At 42.4% G+C, this 17,587-nt stretch overlaps 2 protein-coding genes across 2 annotated transcripts in view; one reads left to right on the forward strand and one right to left on the reverse strand.

The window, feature by feature from the left end:
- Positions 1-10,999, reverse strand: part of LOC136863336 (uncharacterized) — a 32,761-nt gene extending 21,762 nt beyond the window's left edge. The window contains exons 1-2 of the mRNA XM_067139723.2: positions 10,866-10,999; positions 10,685-10,795 (exon numbers count right to left, since the gene is read on the reverse strand). Of these exons, the coding sequence (XP_066995824.2) occupies positions 10,685-10,710 (26 nt within the window). The 5' untranslated portion in view covers positions 10,711-10,795; positions 10,866-10,999. The remainder of the gene's footprint in view (positions 1-10,684; positions 10,796-10,865) is intronic.
- Positions 1-17,587, forward strand: part of LOC136863803 (17-beta-hydroxysteroid dehydrogenase type 6-like) — a 176,023-nt gene that overhangs the window by 2,458 nt on the left and 155,978 nt on the right. The gene's annotated exons all lie outside the window — the stretch shown is intronic.

Consider the following 17,587-nt stretch of genomic DNA (forward strand, 5'->3'; position numbering starts at 1 on the left):
CGAACCCACCTCTACTCAGTTGACCTCCCGAGGCTGAGTGGACCCCGTTCCAGCCCTCGTACCACTTTTCAAATTGCGCGGCAGAGCCGAGAATCGAACCCGGACCTCCGGGGGTGGCAGCTAATCGCACTAACCACTACACCACAGAGGCGGCATCACAGAATTTACTGTAGAATATACTTTACGTCGCACCGACGATGTGACTGTTGGATAGAAAAAGGCTAGGATCGGGAAGAAAGCACTCGCGGCCTTAATTAAGGTACAGACATACCATTCGTCTGGCGTAAAATGGAAACCGTCCGCCTCTGTGGTGTAGTGGTTAGTTTGATTAGCTGCCACCCCCGGAGGTCCGGGTTCGATTCCGGGCTCTGCCACGAAATTTGAAAAATGGTACGAGGGCAGTAACGGGGTCCACTCAGCCTCGGGAGGTCAACTAAGTAAATATGGGTTCGATTCCCACCTCAGCCATCCTGGAAGTGGTTTTCCGTGTTTCCCCACTTCTCCTCCAGGCAAATGCCGGGATGGTACATAAGGCCACGGCCGCTTCCTTCCCTCTTCCTTGTCTATCCCTTGCAATCTTCCCATCCCCCCGTGAGGCCCCTGTTTAGCATAGTAGGTGAGGCCGCCTGGGCGAGGTGCTGGTCATCCTCCCCAGTTGTATCCCCCGACCTAGTGACTGAAGCTCCAGGACACTGCCCTTTAGGCGGTAGAGGTGGGATCCCTCGCTGAGTCCGAGGCAAAAACCGACCCTGGAGGGTAAACAGATGAAGAAGAAGAATGATGACGTGGGAATAGAATAGAAATCACAGTATTTACTGTAGAATATACTTTACGTCGCACCGACGATGTGACTGTTGGATAGAAAAAGGCTAGGATCGGGAAAAAAGCACTCGCGGCCTTAATTAAGGTACAGACCTACCATTTGTCTGGCGTAAAATGGAAACCATTTTCAGTGCTGCCAACAATATGGGATTCGAACCTACTATCTCTCGAGAACAACCTCACGACTGCGAGACCCAAACCATATGACCAGGTCGCACGGTGCTACCTTGTAGTTCTAAGAAACTTTGGTGTAATGATCATAGCCCCGGGATTTACAGTCCTGTATAGAATTCAGGCTACGCGAACGCGACTTCCCTATTGAAAAGTCCCACGTGTTTAAATAATAGCCTTTTCCATTCTATTATACAGTATTATAATCTGATTACATAGAAAATCTGTTAAAACGAAGACAACAAAACAAAACAATTAAAACAAAAAGGTCCGCCTCTGTGGTGCAGTGGTTAGCGTGATTGGCTGCCACACCCAGAGGCTCGGGCTCGATTTCCGGCTCTGCCACGAAATTTGAAAAGTGGTACGAGGGTTGGAACGGGGTCCACTCAGCCTCGGGAGGTCAACTGAGTAGAGGTGGGTTCGATTCCCTCCTCAGCCGTCCTCGAAGTGGTTTCCCGTGGTTTTCCACTTCTCCTCCAGGCAAATGCCGGGATGGTACCTAACTTAAGGCCACGGCCGCTTCCTTCGCTCTTCCTTGTCTATCCCTTCCAATCTTCCCATCCCCACAAGGCCCCTTTTGAACATAGTAAGTGAGGGCGCCTGGGCGAGGTAGTGGTCTTCCTCCCCTATTGTATCCCTCGAGCAAAACGTTTCACGCTCCATGACACTGCCCTTGAGTCGGTAGAGGTGGGATCCCTCGCTGAGTCCGAGGGAAAATCCAACCCTAGTGGGTAAACAGATTAAGAAGGAAAGAAAGAAAGAAAGAAAGAAAGAAAGAAAGAAAGAAAGAAAGAAAGAAAGAAAGAAAGAAAAAGATACATTTTTTTAGCAATTTGTTTTACGTCACACCGACACAGATAGGTCTTATGTTGACGGTATGATAAGAAAGGCGTAGATGTGTGAAGGAAGCTGCCGTGGCCTTTATTAAGGTACAGCCCCCCCCCCTCCCCAAGATTTGCCTGGTATAGAAGTGAGGAAACTAGAGAAAACCATCTTCAGCGCTGCCGACAGTCGGGTTCGAACCTAGTACCCCCCGGATGCACGTGTACAGCTGCGCGCCCTTAACCGCACGGCGAACTCGCTCGGAAAACGAATATAAAAGGAAAATAACATTTATGGTATTCGTCAGCAACATTCACGGCCAAGGTCAGTAACGGACTTAATCGCTACCGCCACTACAACACCCCTGGAATTACTTCTTCTTCTTCTTCATAATCTGTTTACCCTCCAGGGTAGGTTTTTCCCTCGGACTCAGCGAGGGATCCCACCTCTACCGCCTCAAGGGCAGTGTCCTGGAACTTCAGACTCTAGGTCGTGGGATACAACTGGGGAGGATGACCAGTACCTCTCCAGGGCAGCCTCACCTGCTATGCTGAACAGGGGCCTTGTGGAAGGATGGGAAGATTGGAAGGGACAGGCAAGGAAGAGGGAAGGAAGCGGTCGTGATATTAAGTTAGGTACCATCCCGGCATTTGCCTGGAGGAGAAGTGGGAAACCACGGATAACCACTTCGAGGATGGTTGAAGTGGGATTCGAACCCACCTCTACTCAGTTGACCTCCCGAGGCTGAGTGGACCCCGTTCCAACCCTCGTACCACTTTTCATATTTCGTAGCAGAGCCGGGAATCGAAACCGGACCTCCGGGGGTGGGAGCTAATCACGCTAACCACTACACCACAGAGGCGGACATTACTACTACTAATAATAAAAACCATGGCGTACGTTGGGATCAAGACGTGGGCTACCACTAAACTTAGGTTATCCCTTTTCGATAGTTGGTTTAGTGAATGTCAAGCCATAAGCGATCTGAGCTGCAGCCAATAACCCGTGTCGTCTCAAAACTCACGAGTCTCAAAACTCACGAGTCCCAAAACTCACGAATTCCAGGAAGAGGATTAGAAAGAACAGGTTTCTCTACCTGGGCCACTCTCAAAACTCACGAGCAAGGCGAGTTCTTCTTTGAATAGATAAATATCCACCCTATTAGTGATGGGATAATGGAATACTCTTAATAATCGAATAACTTCCATCCGATTATTTAAATAATCGAATGAATAACCAATTTAAATAATCGAACGAGTTTCAAATATCATTCAGTTATTCCACGCAGAATAATCGGATGCGTTATGAATAATATTTTTCGGTTTAAGTGTGTCGGGTAGATGATCTATTGAAATAAGCGAATAGATGAACTCTTACGAACAATAGAAATACGCTTTTTTCCTAGTGAATCTCCAAGTATTGAAGCTAAATGAGTGAATTAACTGTCTTGATCTTAAATACTTCTAAATGAAATTCCTCATTCAAGTAATTACCGCCTTCTGGCCGCATAATGGAACTAAGTCGCAGTACTATCAACTGACAGTTTCTTTTAACTAGCAGCGGGCAATACTGTATACCTACTTTAATTTTGTGTCGTCTGGCTGCATGCATAAATGGTTAGCATGCTGGCCTTTGGTCCATGGGGTCAAGGGGGTTCCGGGTTCGGTTTCTGGTCAGGTCAGACATTTTAACTTTCTTTAGTTAATTCATATGGCTCGGGGACCGGGTGTTCGTGCCGCCTTCAGCATTAGACTATATTTTAGGTAGCGCCTTATCCTCACAGACGTGCAGGTCGCCTGTACGGCGTCAACTCTAAAGACCTGCACCAGACCTCGCGGTGAAAGGTAAGAAAACATATCAGCTTTAAGACAACAGCAAAATATTTTAATAATAATAATAATAGTAATAATAATAATAATAATAATTGTTACGGAGTTATCTGTGGAAGGCAGAGGTGAAAGAAGGTGCGGGCTGGAATGGGTCTAACTACAAGTCCGAAAGATGAATTAAAATTTTCATAAAGGTTATATTTTCAGAACTTAACAATTTTCATATAGACTTTCAAAATTCAACAAGAAACAAATCAACAACAAGCCAACAGCAGGTACAACGAAATCACAAGTTTTAGGGGATCATTACAAGATCTGGGCTTCGAGCACCAAGTTTAGAATTCCTGAGTGTATTAACAAAACAGATTGTAGCAAATAGAATGTTCAAAATACAGCGGATAATAGTAGTAGGGCAATAGGATTCCCAAATTCTTAGTCAGCACTTTTTATGCTGAGTCAGCACCGAGTAATGTAGCTATGCGTATTCTGACCCGAGGTCATTGACCCTAATACAGTAGGTGAGCAATGACGATTTGCGGATTTTTTATAAGAGAGCAAGCCTAACCTCACAGTCGACATCTTGATGGGACAAACCTCACTTTAACGGCTAGTTGCCCTTCCCGACGCCTAAGAGAGCAAGCTTAACTTCATGGAAGGGCCTAACCTTAGTATTACGGTTAGATGCCCTTCTCGACGTGGTCAGTCGTCATCTTAGAGGGGCTTAACCATACAGGACGTAGTTTTACGGCGAGATGCCCTTCCCGACGCTATGTTTAGTAGTAGGGCAATGATGATTCTCCGGACGTTGTTTTAAGTAGTAGGGCAATGGGGATTGACATAAGTAAGCACACGCAACCATATGGAGGAGTTTAACTACGCCAATTGCACAAGATGGCGGGTATACAATCTCTTTATGAGACGGCTTCCTAACCTTACTTTAACGGCTAGTTGCCTTTCCCGACCCCTAAGAGAGCGAGCCTAACCTTACATCAACCATCTTGAAGGGACTATACTTACTTTTACGGCAAGATACCCTTCCCATCGCCAATTGCACAAGATGGCGGCTTCACACAGCTCCTTATGAGATGGCTTAGGGGCGCTTGCGCAAGATGGCGGATGCTCTTATGACACGGCCTAGGGGCGCTTGCGCAAGATGGTGGCTGCCCTTATGAGACGGCCTTGGGGTGCTTGCGCAAGATGGAGGCTATACACGGCTTCGTATGGAGAAAGATGCCTGCCATAGGCGCTTGCGCAAGATGGCGGCTGCTCTTATGAGATGGCCTAGGGGCGCTTCTGCAAGATGGCGGCCATACATAGGCTCTTAGAGAAAAAGATGCCGGCCATGGGCGATTGCACAAGATAGCTGCTATACATAGGCCCTTATGGAGAAAGATGACTGCTATGGGCGATTGCGCAAGTTGGCGGCTATACATAGGCTCTTATGGAGAAAGATGCCAGCCATGGGCGATTTCACAATGGCAGCTATATATTAATTCTTATGGAGAAAGGTGACCGCCGTGGGCGCTTGCCCAAGATGGCGGCTATACACCAGCTTATATGGAGAAAGCTAGCTTAGAGGCTACTGCAAAAGATTGCGGCTGCTCTTATGAGATGGCTAAAGGGCGCTTGCACAAGATGGCGGCTATACACCAGCTCTTATGGAGAAAGCTGGCTCAGGGGCCTACTGTACAAGATGGCGGCTATACACAGAACCATATGGAGAAAGCTAGCTTAGAGGCTACTGTACAAGATGGCGGATATACATAGGCACTTATGAGACGGCTTAAGGGCGCTTGCGCAAGATGGCGGCTATACAGAGGCTCTTATGGAGAAAGCTGGCTGAGGGGCCCTACTGCGCAAGATAATGGCTATACACAGGCTCTTATAAAGAAAGCTAGCTTAGAGGCTACTGCACAATAGGTTTTTTGCTATTTGCTTTACGTTGCACCGACACAGATAGGTTTTATGGCGACGATGGGACAGGAAAGGGCTAGGAGTGGAAGGAAGCGGCCATTGCCTTAATTAAGGTTCAGTCCCAGCATTTGCTTGGTGTGAAAATGGGAAACCACAATATGTTGAAAGTGAAATTGAACAGAACGCCTAGTGCTATAAGAAATACATTGGTTGCAGTTAAGCCCCTAGCAAATATACTATTTGAATCTGGTGGCATCGGTTATAAGCATGTAGCTCATGCGGAAAGTGAAATTAAACAGAACGCTTAGTGTTATAAGAAATACATGGATTACATTTAAGCCCATAGCAGTCGAACAAATTATCGGATAAACATGTAACTTGAAATTTCGGTTCGGATATATATTATTTGAGTCTGTTGGCATGGGTTATAAGTATGTAGCTCATGCGGAAAGTGAAATAAACAGTTCGCGTAGCGCTATAAGAAATATATTTCTTACATTTATGCTCTTGGTAGTCGAACAAATTATCACTTGAGCATGTAACATGAAATACCGATTTGGAAACATATTATTTCAATCTGTTGCTATAGGTTTGTACCTCATGCAGGAGCGAAATTAAACAGAACGCCTAGTGCTATAAGAAATACATTGGTTACATTTAAGCCACAGCCGCTCAACTCCTCCTCTTTATTCGTATAGCAAAAGGGCAAAAGGGCAAAAGGGCAAAAGGGCACGGGACACAGCCGCTCTGCTCTTCCTCATCTGTATGGCAAAAGGGCAAAAGGTCTTCTCGTCTTGGCTATACATAGGCTCTTATAGCCTCCTCCTCCTCCTCCACCTCCTCCTCTGACCGGCATACCCGTCTTCCTTCTCCTCTGCCTTACAGGTCAGCTACGTTCCTCCTCCTCCTCCGACGGGACGTAAGATGGCAAGAGAAAACATGTTGACTATTGAACAGAAGAACTTATAACGCAAACACAGTAGTTACTGTGCTGTATGTGTCTATTCGACAAGACAAGTTAAATCCTGTTACAATTAGCAGACACTAGAATTGATTGTAGAACAAGAGAAAACACGATAACAAGTAGTGTTGAGAACAGAAAAAACTTTCGCTACTGTGTTGTATGTTTCTATTCGACAGGACAAGTTTCAATTAGCACACACTGGAATTGATTGTGAAACAAGACGAAATATGTTTACAATTAGTGTTTAGCACAGAAAAAGCTTATAACGCAAAACATTATGAGATTTGAAATCTGCATTATAAGATTAATCTCTCTGTGGATACAAACGCACTTCTATCCAATCAGCGCGCACACATAGAATTGCAAATGTTGTATATCTCCATCCGACGTACTTCTTCTTAATCACTGCAGATAAAATGATTTTACTACTAAGGATTTTGTGGGATTCGAACACATGCAACAGAAAAAAATGTATAGATTTGGAACTCTGATTTTGTTACAATAGCAGAAAAAATGGATTCAAACCCTGTTCTCTTATCGCAAACACAATAGAGAAAAATATAGAATTCGAACGTAGATCCCAGGGGGGAGAGGAAATGATGTACTTCCTCTTAAGTCAATAATTACTACTACTATGCAGGTGAAATAACGCAAGACAATACAATTTTCTGCCACTATATCTTCTGTCGATATTCATATTAGAATTTAAATACATGACAATCTTCTTGTAATCGTGGGAATCGAACACGTGATTACTTAATTGTGCAACGATAACGCTGTAATCATTGACAGAAGGGCAACTCCAAGTCAGTGGAACGATAGAAATAGAGAATAGATATACTTCCTTATGAAACAATAGTTACTACTACTACTACTACTACTACTACTACTACTATTGATGTGATTAGCGCGAACAAGCTATGTGCTACTTTGAATCGAACCCCCAGCCATATATTAGGACGGTATCGACACTTAAAACAGATGTTTAGAATATACAATGTTTAAAATCGATCTGCAGAATACAGAATTAAACGTTACATTTCTCTTAAAACAATAATTACCACTACCACGATTAACAATACAGTTTCAACCGACTATCTTACGATCCCGAGGCTAACACGTCGCCAACCTTACAGTCTAAAGTTGATTACAGCTAAGATACAACTTCTATTATTTGTCTGGTGCGAAAATGAGAAACTACGGAAAAGCATCTTCGGAGTGCGGTTCGAACCTGCCCGCTCCATGCTGATGGCTGCATGCAGTAGCATGTGAATAAACGGTAAAGCAATAACCACTGCCTACTATTACTCTGCATCGTAAAACTACACAAGATGCATCCCGTTTTCGAAGGCGTTGAAGTGTAAATTATGAACACTGCACAGTAGAGCACACACTTACCTTAGATTAACAATACTTACATATCGAAAGGAAAAAGAACAGATATGCATTTAACACACAGTACATTGAAAGAAAATATTTGCATTCAGCGAGCTGGCTGGCTCGCGACCGGAAATAAGCAGTAAATTACTAATGACACAGCAGTGTGCGTCGACAGCATGTCGTGGCTTACAGAGGAATATTATACCGAGTTAAGATTACGTGGATTTTAAATTGTCCGCCACCACATGCATAAGGTGGCAACAGTGAGGTTTAGCCCCGTTAAGTTGGCAGCAGTGAGGTTAGCGATGTTCTGTTGTTTAAAATTCCACGCCCACGTGGTTAAAGATGGCAGCTGTCATCTTGACAGGTGTCAAAAAAGCACGTGGATTTTAAATTCCGCACCACTACCTGCATAAGGTGGCAGCAATGATGTTTAGCGCCGTGAAAATGGCAGCAGTGAGGTTAGCGATGCTCTATTGTCCTTAAAAGTGAGGTTAAGATGACATGACAGCTGTTAAAAAAGCACGTGGCCAAGCACGTGGCTTTGTTTAGAAATAAGAGCAAGTAGTTGTGACGTCACGGTCACGTGGTATGCCGCGGCAGCACATGAAGTTCAGAATCAACACCCACGTCGTTAGAACTTGTCAAAAGCACGTAGATTTTAAATTCCACGCTCTACGTCGTTGAGTTAGTGCACATAGATAGGACATGCCAAGATAGCAGCTGTCATGGATGACGACCGCAAAAAATGATGCTTTAATGGCAGATGGCCTTAATCTAAGTCACTGAGGTTGATGACAACATGACCATCCAATTTTCTAAGCTCAAGGCTACACACAATTCAGTTACAGTAGTTGATGACCAAGGTTTCCACTTTACTAGTCCCAGCACATTCAATGCTAAATCAATCAAAGTCAAATAATACAACGACAACAACAATGCTCACAACCTTTGTGGCATTAAAAATCCTTTACAATCGGATATGTTCCCTTAATCGTTACGTTAACAATTGAATTTTCCTAACAAAATAAACTAAGATTTCCAGAATACATTTTCAAGTTAATCACTTGGTTTTAAGTTATTTCTCAAATACGGTTTTTCAATGAGTTTAATAATTTAATAAACTGAAAAGATTTTTATAAATCGTAATTAACAACAAATTCTATCTCCGCGCACGAATGGTTTCTTTAACAAGTCCCTACTCAAATTTATTGACGTAATTTTATTATAATATTTATCGTCACTCGCGTCGTTGAGTCTGGAAAAGTACATTTATCTCCAGTATTATTTATTTCATGACGTCACACCACAAGTTTAATTTGACCCTAACAATTATAAATACTTGCTTGGATAACCCTAATTATTAAGCACTCAAATCTGCACAAATGTACTCAACATAAAATGATCCAACACTATGTCACATCCCAACATGGCATTTAAATAAGGCTTTGTGGATCCCTCAAAAATAAAATCAGTAACTACCACCAATACTCTATTTTGGACATCCCTGGAAAGGGTTAAATCCGCTCATTATTGTCTCACTTCCGTCGCTTTAAATGTACGTTCAAATCTCGGTTAAACACCTTAATATTAAAGAATGCGATCTAATAACATAAACATTACTCAGTGATAAGAGTTTCAATTAGTTTCTTTCAAAATTACGAGCTAAAAATAATACAATCTGATTTTCAACACGTTGACTATATAAAGGACTTGAATTTACTGTTATATTCCGTTTGGTGGTCTATCTGATCAGCTGTCCAGCGGAGCGAGCCACCGCTCCTGTCTTCGCCTGACAGGAACCATATGATCTATCCGCGTTTAAACTGGTCTTTAAAGAAATGATATCTACAACCTCGCTGATAAAATTATAAATACGACATGCCTGGCCCAAACAGATTATACGGAGAGTTTTTCTTTAAGATGTCACTCAATATTCATATATATCACGAACCTACACTTTTTACGTGGAATCCATCCCAATTTCCATCTCAAACATCAGACATTAAAATCCCTCGAGTTTCACACAGAATCTCCCGACATCATTCACAGGCTTCCAAAACCTGATTCACAAAATACTACCTCAACTCACATTTAACAAGACTCGATCACTTGCTTAAACACGACAAAATCTCGACGATATTAAAATGGAATATAACTCTTATAATCCACAACGTTGTACACACACAAATACTCTGATAATGAAACATCTCCGTATAACGTGACCTCGTATTTCTGAACTGGACTTCACAAAAATGACTGACAAAATTTACTGTTATTTTCATCGTCAGTTATAAACAGTTTAAAACGGACATAGAAATAGCAATCCCTTCGTAACAGATATCTACCGATCTCGCCTTGTAACTTTCCTTAATGAAATTTTTACATTGCTCCACACGACATCGTGCCTTCATTCGACTGAAATTGAGTAACCACGGATTTCTTATACAACTTTCGTCATAATTTCAAACAGAAAACTTTCACATCAGATTAAAGATCTTAACTTACACCACAAAATACAGGAAAATAAACGCACGGAAATGACAGTCCACTTCAGACATCATATCGGTTCATAACCATCAACTAACTATTTTACAACACAACACACGGTACTTCGTAAAAATTCATTTTATCCAAGCGTTAAAACCAACGACCTTTCGTCATATTTCTGACATTTCACGAAAATAAATGGGTGAACAAACTGCTTCACAAGTACACGTACAAAATAAATGGTGACATCATGAAACAAATAAACACGTGGTTACGGTGATCATTCACCTACCTTGGACGTACGCCAGCTTCCATCATATGAGTTCACCAGTAACTCTCTGGAATTTATTTAGCCATTTTAACACTTTTGGCTTCACAGGTCATTTCACTCATCTGGATTCACCTGAAATAAAGGCACATAAAAATACCCTAAAGGCACATAAAAATACCCTTCACTCGAAATTTTCACGTACCGAACACGACTGTTGTAAATCGATCGCACACGCAATACTTTCAACACGATATTATTAAAATTCCACTTATAAGACTGCGGCCTACGATGATCGTCCTTTTACATGTTTATTAAATATACGTTACAAAAACAAAATCTATCTCCACTTGGGGACGGTACTCCAGCCACATCGGCCAAAATCTAAGTTCTCAGTTGGACGTAGATTAATAATCGTCGATAAATTATACAACAGTACGAGGTTCCTCCTCTAGCTCAAATGACACAATGCGGGTAATTTCAAGATGGCCCTCCCATTTTTATAGTCTTTACCCCCTCTCTTAGGCATATTTCCTTTGCCGACAAGAATATTTACATATTTTTCCGACCTTGTGGAAATGTATTGAAGGCAGGTTTCACAGTAACCCCATACTTGCTAATTTAATAGTGACATTGTTTACGAACATTTACGATTATGTCGTAAAAACTTGACTGGTTAAATGACCTCGTTTGATAGGCATTATATTTTTGTGACGTGACGTAGGTTGAACAGACACGCGCGTCTTTTGCCAATTTTCCCTTGGAAACTACTTAGCAGTCTAAAGTCTGTATTTACACTTGCGAGTGACGTCATTTTTCTTAGCGTGAGAAAGAGAGCCATTCATTCTCCCCCATGCTAGGTGTCGTTCCGATGAGAAAAAAATGCATCTGAGCTCCTCATTGCGATTAATATGGGGCCTCATGTGGTAACTTTACGACTCTGATTTCTCATGACACAAAGGTCAGGGGTTCACTATGTATAGTTTGGTGATACCGCATTGTATGTTCTGATATGTAAAACCATGTAACCTGGAATCTGGTAAAGCTAACTTTTTCATTTAAATCTAGGCTAACTTTACGTTCATCACATACGTTATTCAAGACAATGACTATACGATTTTATGCCACATGTATTATGATATAAATGTTATTATAGGCCTAGCTACCTACACAGAATTTCTAACCTCTTCAGTAATTATGACTTGTAGACCTATACCACGTATAAATCTAAATTTTGGAGTTTTACTTCAGGTGGTCAGACTCTGAATATAACAAATACTGATATTCCTATATACACATAGCACAAGCAAAATAAATAACACCTTAAAACATTGATCTGGTCTATTCTTTATTGAAACAATAATAATATCATTCTCCTTCATCTATCAGCTAACTGAGTACTTGGCTAAAACATGGTGACTGGACTGAACTTGGCCACACTGTACATATAGAGTCACTGTACTTTCCGTGCGCACTCTGCTTTGACTCTACAGGCAGTCCCTAACTGTTCTGAGGTTAGAGGTGAACAGTGTTTGCAACATTCATTCTAGGCTACAACCATGCCCCGCCAACGAGTTGAACAACTGCAGCCCTTTGAACGGATTCGCATAGTGGCCCACGGTAAGCTGGATGGACGTATCGATGCATTGCTGCACATGTTGGGTGCAATGTATCGGTGGTGTATCGCTGCTTTCAGCTGTGGTCTGTGGAGCATTCCCACACCCATAGACTGGGCTCTGGACGTCCGCTTAGTATAGACGCACGTCAAGATCGACGCATTGTGCGAGCAGCGATGGCCAACCGAACATCATCCACGAACCAGATCCGGTGACATGTTGCACCTGCTGTGTCACCAAGGCTTGCAGCCGGATTACGATTATTTGTTGTCGCTCCAATGCAAAACAGCGAATATGTCTATGCTCTTCCAATCCATCACTTTCCTTTAAGACCGGTCACGCCTTCCAGCCACATATTGATACACGGTCCATCAGAACAATTTTCGTTGAGTTTATTTTCCTATGCGCGTGTGCAAAGGAGAATTAACCTTGAATACATCATACTCTAGGAGCAGGTAAATATGTCATGCAAACATACCTTCTTACAGCACGTTACACAAGGTTCATTTTCCGTTACACATTAGCATAGGAAAGTAAACTCAACGAAATTTGTTCTGATGGACTGTATATCAATATGTGACTGGGAGACGTGACCAGTCTTAAGGTAAATAATGGCTAGGAAGACCATTGCCACACTCGCGGCTTTGGCATAGGAGCGACGATGTGCCTCTGTCCAGGGTACCACTGACACCTCGACACCGCCAAGCACGGCTACTCTAGTGTCGTGAAAGAGTCGACTGGAGAGGGGAATGGTGGTCTATTGTCTTCAGTGGCGAGAGTAGGTTAGGTCTGTTTGCAAGTGATGGACGTACACGTGTACGGCGTAGACCTGCAGCGTGCATTCGCCCACGACACGCAGGTCCCACCCCAGTCCATCAGTTACAACTCGCGATCACAGTTGGTGTTACTGCAGGGTAACGTAACCAGTCCCCGCTATTGTCCCCGTGCTATTGTCATTTCTTCGATGTGCTTTTATTCACATACACCCGCAGACAACACCGTCACACAGCGGTATATGTTGCTCACTCCGATGGGGAGTAGGGGAAAAGCAGCCGCAGGACTGGAGAACCGAACACGTCCGGCACAAAAGGTCATGCGCTAAAAAGAAAGTCTTCGGGCGAGTTGGCCGTGCGGTTAGGGGCGCGCGGCTGTTAGCTTGCATCCGGGAGATAGTGGGTTCAAATTCCACTGTCGGCAGTCCTGAATGTGGTGTTCCGTGGTTTCCCATTTTCACACCAGGAAAATGCTGGGGCTGTACCTTAATTAAGGCCACGGCCGCTTCCTTCCAACTCCTAGGCCGTTCCTATCCCATCGTCGCCATAAGACCTATCTGTGTCGGTGCGACGTAAAGCCACTAGCAAAAAAAAAGTCTGTGTTTTGAAAATCGCATTTGGCTTGTTTTAAATTGTAGAAGTTTAATGTGATAAAGAAGCTGCCTAGCCGAGAAGGAAAAAGCGTGCTTGGTTCACCTCGAATGACGTGGGTTCGATTCCCTGTCTGGAAGTCGAAAAACTTAAGAAACAAGATACTCACTTCTGGAACGGCACATACCCCTGAGGTTGAATGACCCTGCAACAAAAATGTGAATGACCGAGCTCGATAGCTGCAGTCGCTTAAGTGCGGCCAGTATCCAGTATTCGGGAGATAGCAGGTTCTAACCCCACTGTCGGCAGCCCTGAAAATGGTTTTCCGTGGTTTCCCATTTTCACACCAGGCAAATGCTGGGACTGTACCTTAATTAAGGCCACGGCCGCTTCTTTCCCACTCCTAGCCCTTTCCTGTCCCATCGTCGCCATAAGACCTATCTGTGTCGGTGCGACGTAAAGCAACTAGAAAAAATAAAAATAAAAATAAAATGTGAATGGGCTAATTCCCGGGGGCAATAGCACCTGAGCTTGGAACTAACCAATCTATCCCACTTAGTGTCCGATGTTACGTGAGCTCCTTCAGGAGCCTTCATGGCTTGTAAGGAGATAGCGTTACTTTGAATTCGAGGAAATACGTGTGATATTGAAATTTAGTTATGTTCCTGAATTACATATACAGAAGCATTTCTTTCGGGTTCATGCCGTACAGGTGACCTGCACATCTATGAGGAAGGAGCCCTACCTATGATGAATTCTAATGTTGAATACGGCACACAAACCCAGCCCCCGAGCCGTTGGAATTAACCAACGAAGGTTAAAAAACCGCACGCAGCCGAGAATCGAACCCAGGAACCCCTGGATCAAAGGCCAGCACGCCATAGATCCGGACTGTCGCGATTAAAGTAACCTGTTCTCAGCTTCTGTAAAATGTTGCAAGAAAAAAGAAACAAGTGGAAGGAAGGGAAATTCCTCCTTTTGATAGGGATTCCGACGTAACCACACTCGCCACCGGACGGGATAAATGGAAATAGAATATGGACCTCTTTGTAATCTCGAAAGGAACACGGGGTTTTACGGGTATGTGTGCGACATATCTTCATTTGGGTGGACCACAATATAACATTTTCTAATCACTACCAAATCGTGATACACAAGCTGTTGAGGTGGAAGAACACGAACACGCAATTACCCTTGACGATCCAAAATAAATTTTGAAACGCAGTCATTACGAAGCCTCCGGGTGGAAAGGGAATTTTTTCTTCAAGCACTGCAAAGACTTCGGTAGCGAGGATGAAGCTGAAGGCGAAAGGAAGAACATTCTCAGTTCTTCTTCACCTGAGATCTCGGTGAGTGGAGACAGCAGCCAGCAGAGAAAAAAGTCACGTGAAGTTAAGTATACACCGTCGCCGAAAGAATGGGAATTAGGCCTTCCCGCTGTCAGAAAAAGCGATTGGACTATACTGTATTTGAAGGATTATGCGATTAGGCTATTTCTTCCATACCGTGTGTATCGCTTTGAGTACGTTTTCTTTTAAACCCATTTTAAAATGTAAGTTCTCTTGGGTTTGTTCTTCTTTATATTTTATGAAAATGATTTCAATTTTCAAAGTGTTCGTAACAAAGAAGAGAAATTATGGAGATGAGATAAATGTGTGATATTACCGTGTGATATTATCGTTACATTCCAGTACTCGTTACATTCTAGTAATCATTACATTCCAGTACTCGTTACATTCCAGTACTCATTACATTCTCTTAATCACTACATTCCGGTAATCGTTACATTCTAGTACTCGTTATATTCCATTACTCATTGTATTCCAGAAATCGTCAAATTCCAGTACTCGTTACATTTCAATACTCGTTATATTCCAGTACTCGTTACATTACAGTACTCGTTATATTCAAGTACTCGTTACATTCCAGTATTCGTTACATGGCAGTACTCGTTACATTACTGTAATCGATATACATCGCATGGAAGCGGAAACGGGAGAAAATTAAGTGATGATTAAGGTAACGTTTTCGGTTCTGTTACAGCAGAACCAGTACTGGATGAGAGACATTCGTACCTCCTCAGAACTTCGAAAGAACTTCCAAACTTCTCCCACAATATCCATCACTATTGGGTGTATTCTTAAAATTAAACACAGGTGTTCCCTCAAATGCACCTGTAGAGCGTCTTTTCAGCAAATACAAAAGATGTAACATACTTCCCCCAAGAGATAGATGCTTAGAGATTATAAATTTTAGAAACAATTATTTTCGAAACTACCAAGATATCCATAATGTTTAGTCTCACTTAGATCATTACAGCCACATGCGAAAAAAATCTCCATAAGGGGAGGTTGTAAGTCAGTAATCGTTACGTACTGCACTCGTTATATTCCATTAGTCCATACATTACAGAAATCGTTAAATTCCAGTACTCGTTACATTCCACTACTCGTTACATTCCAGTAATCGAAGTGTTAAACTGACGAACTCCGACTGCACTTTTCTCCGAAACTATTAATTCCATGACGTTGAACTTGTGTGCAGTTGTCAGTAGATGCTTTATCAATATACTGATACAGTCGAACCTCGATATCTCGAACCTCCATTACTCGAATTTTCAGTATCTCGAAGTAACTTAAAATTACCGGCCGTTTGTCCTATTCTTCACGTGTATTTATGTCTCTACTACTCGAAATTCGGTTACACGTATTTCTCGATTTCTAGAAGCAAACATTTCTTCCCGTGAAGGAAATAATACTCTGTAACTTGAATTTTGTGCAACATAAACTGTGCAGTACAGCATTTGTGGTTTGTCAGGAACAGTTAACTAGTAAAGAAAGGGTTACAGTGATGCTGGGAGCTCATATGACGGGAATCGAAAAACTAAAACTTCTAATGGTCGAAAAATCGGCGAAGCCTCGTTGCTTCTCGGGTGTGAATTAATTACCGGTCACGTACGAAAGCAACCCCCGAAGTCGTGGACGAGAAGCTCCATTTATGAATCTCGGCTGCGTGGTATTGACGAGAAGTTTCAACGTGAAGGGAGGAAAGTTAACAGTAACAAACAGAAGAGACTAAAGGATTTTTTCCAAAGGTGTTAACCGAGGTGTGTTTCTTGTCTCACTACTATATGTACTGTATCCTGTCTTCCAAAAAGTTACTATAATAACGGTTATAATCAAAGTTATGCAGTAAAATATAGTTTGTTTGTGTATTTGTAAATACTGTTCAACACAATGTGTTAAGTATAAGCCCGTAGATACATATGATACAATTATGCGCTATACATGCTCAAAAACGGTATTCTCTATATCTCGAAATTTCGACAAATCGAAATAAAATTTAGCTCCCGAGGTGATTCGAAATATCGAGGTTCCACTGTTTTTTAAATGCAGAGTATGAAGTTTAATTTCTATTCTTTTAACAGTACACTAATTTTTCACCATATTTTCCCATTTAAAATGTTTAATAATAATAATAATAATAATGTTGTTTTACGTCCCACTAACTACTTTTTAAGATCTTCGGAGACGCCGAGGTGCCGGAATTTAGTCCCGTAGGAGTTCTTTTACGTGCCAGGAAATCTACCGACACGGGGCTGTCGTACTTGAGCACCTTCAAATACCACCGGACTGAGCCAGGATCGAACCTGCCAAGTTGGGGTTAGAAGGCCAGCGCCTTAACCGTCTGAGCCACTCAGCCCGGCATTTAAAATGTTTGATAACCTCCATGATTAAATTAGAAACAACAAATAAAAAGTCAGTAACACCACAGCTAAGTATGGAACAACTGTAAAACATTTAACATATTTAGGTATTGAACTTCCTGAAAAAACTACAGTAATATGTTACCATGACAACATTTTGAGACACATTGATTTAAATTTGACGGTACGCCCCACTGTCGGTAGCCCTGAAGATGGTTTTCCGTGGTTTCACATTTCCGCA

Source organism: Anabrus simplex, chromosome 2 (assembly GCF_040414725.1).
Source record: "Anabrus simplex isolate iqAnaSimp1 chromosome 2, ASM4041472v1, whole genome shotgun sequence".
NCBI classification, from domain to species: Eukaryota; Metazoa; Arthropoda; class Insecta; order Orthoptera; family Tettigoniidae; genus Anabrus; species Anabrus simplex.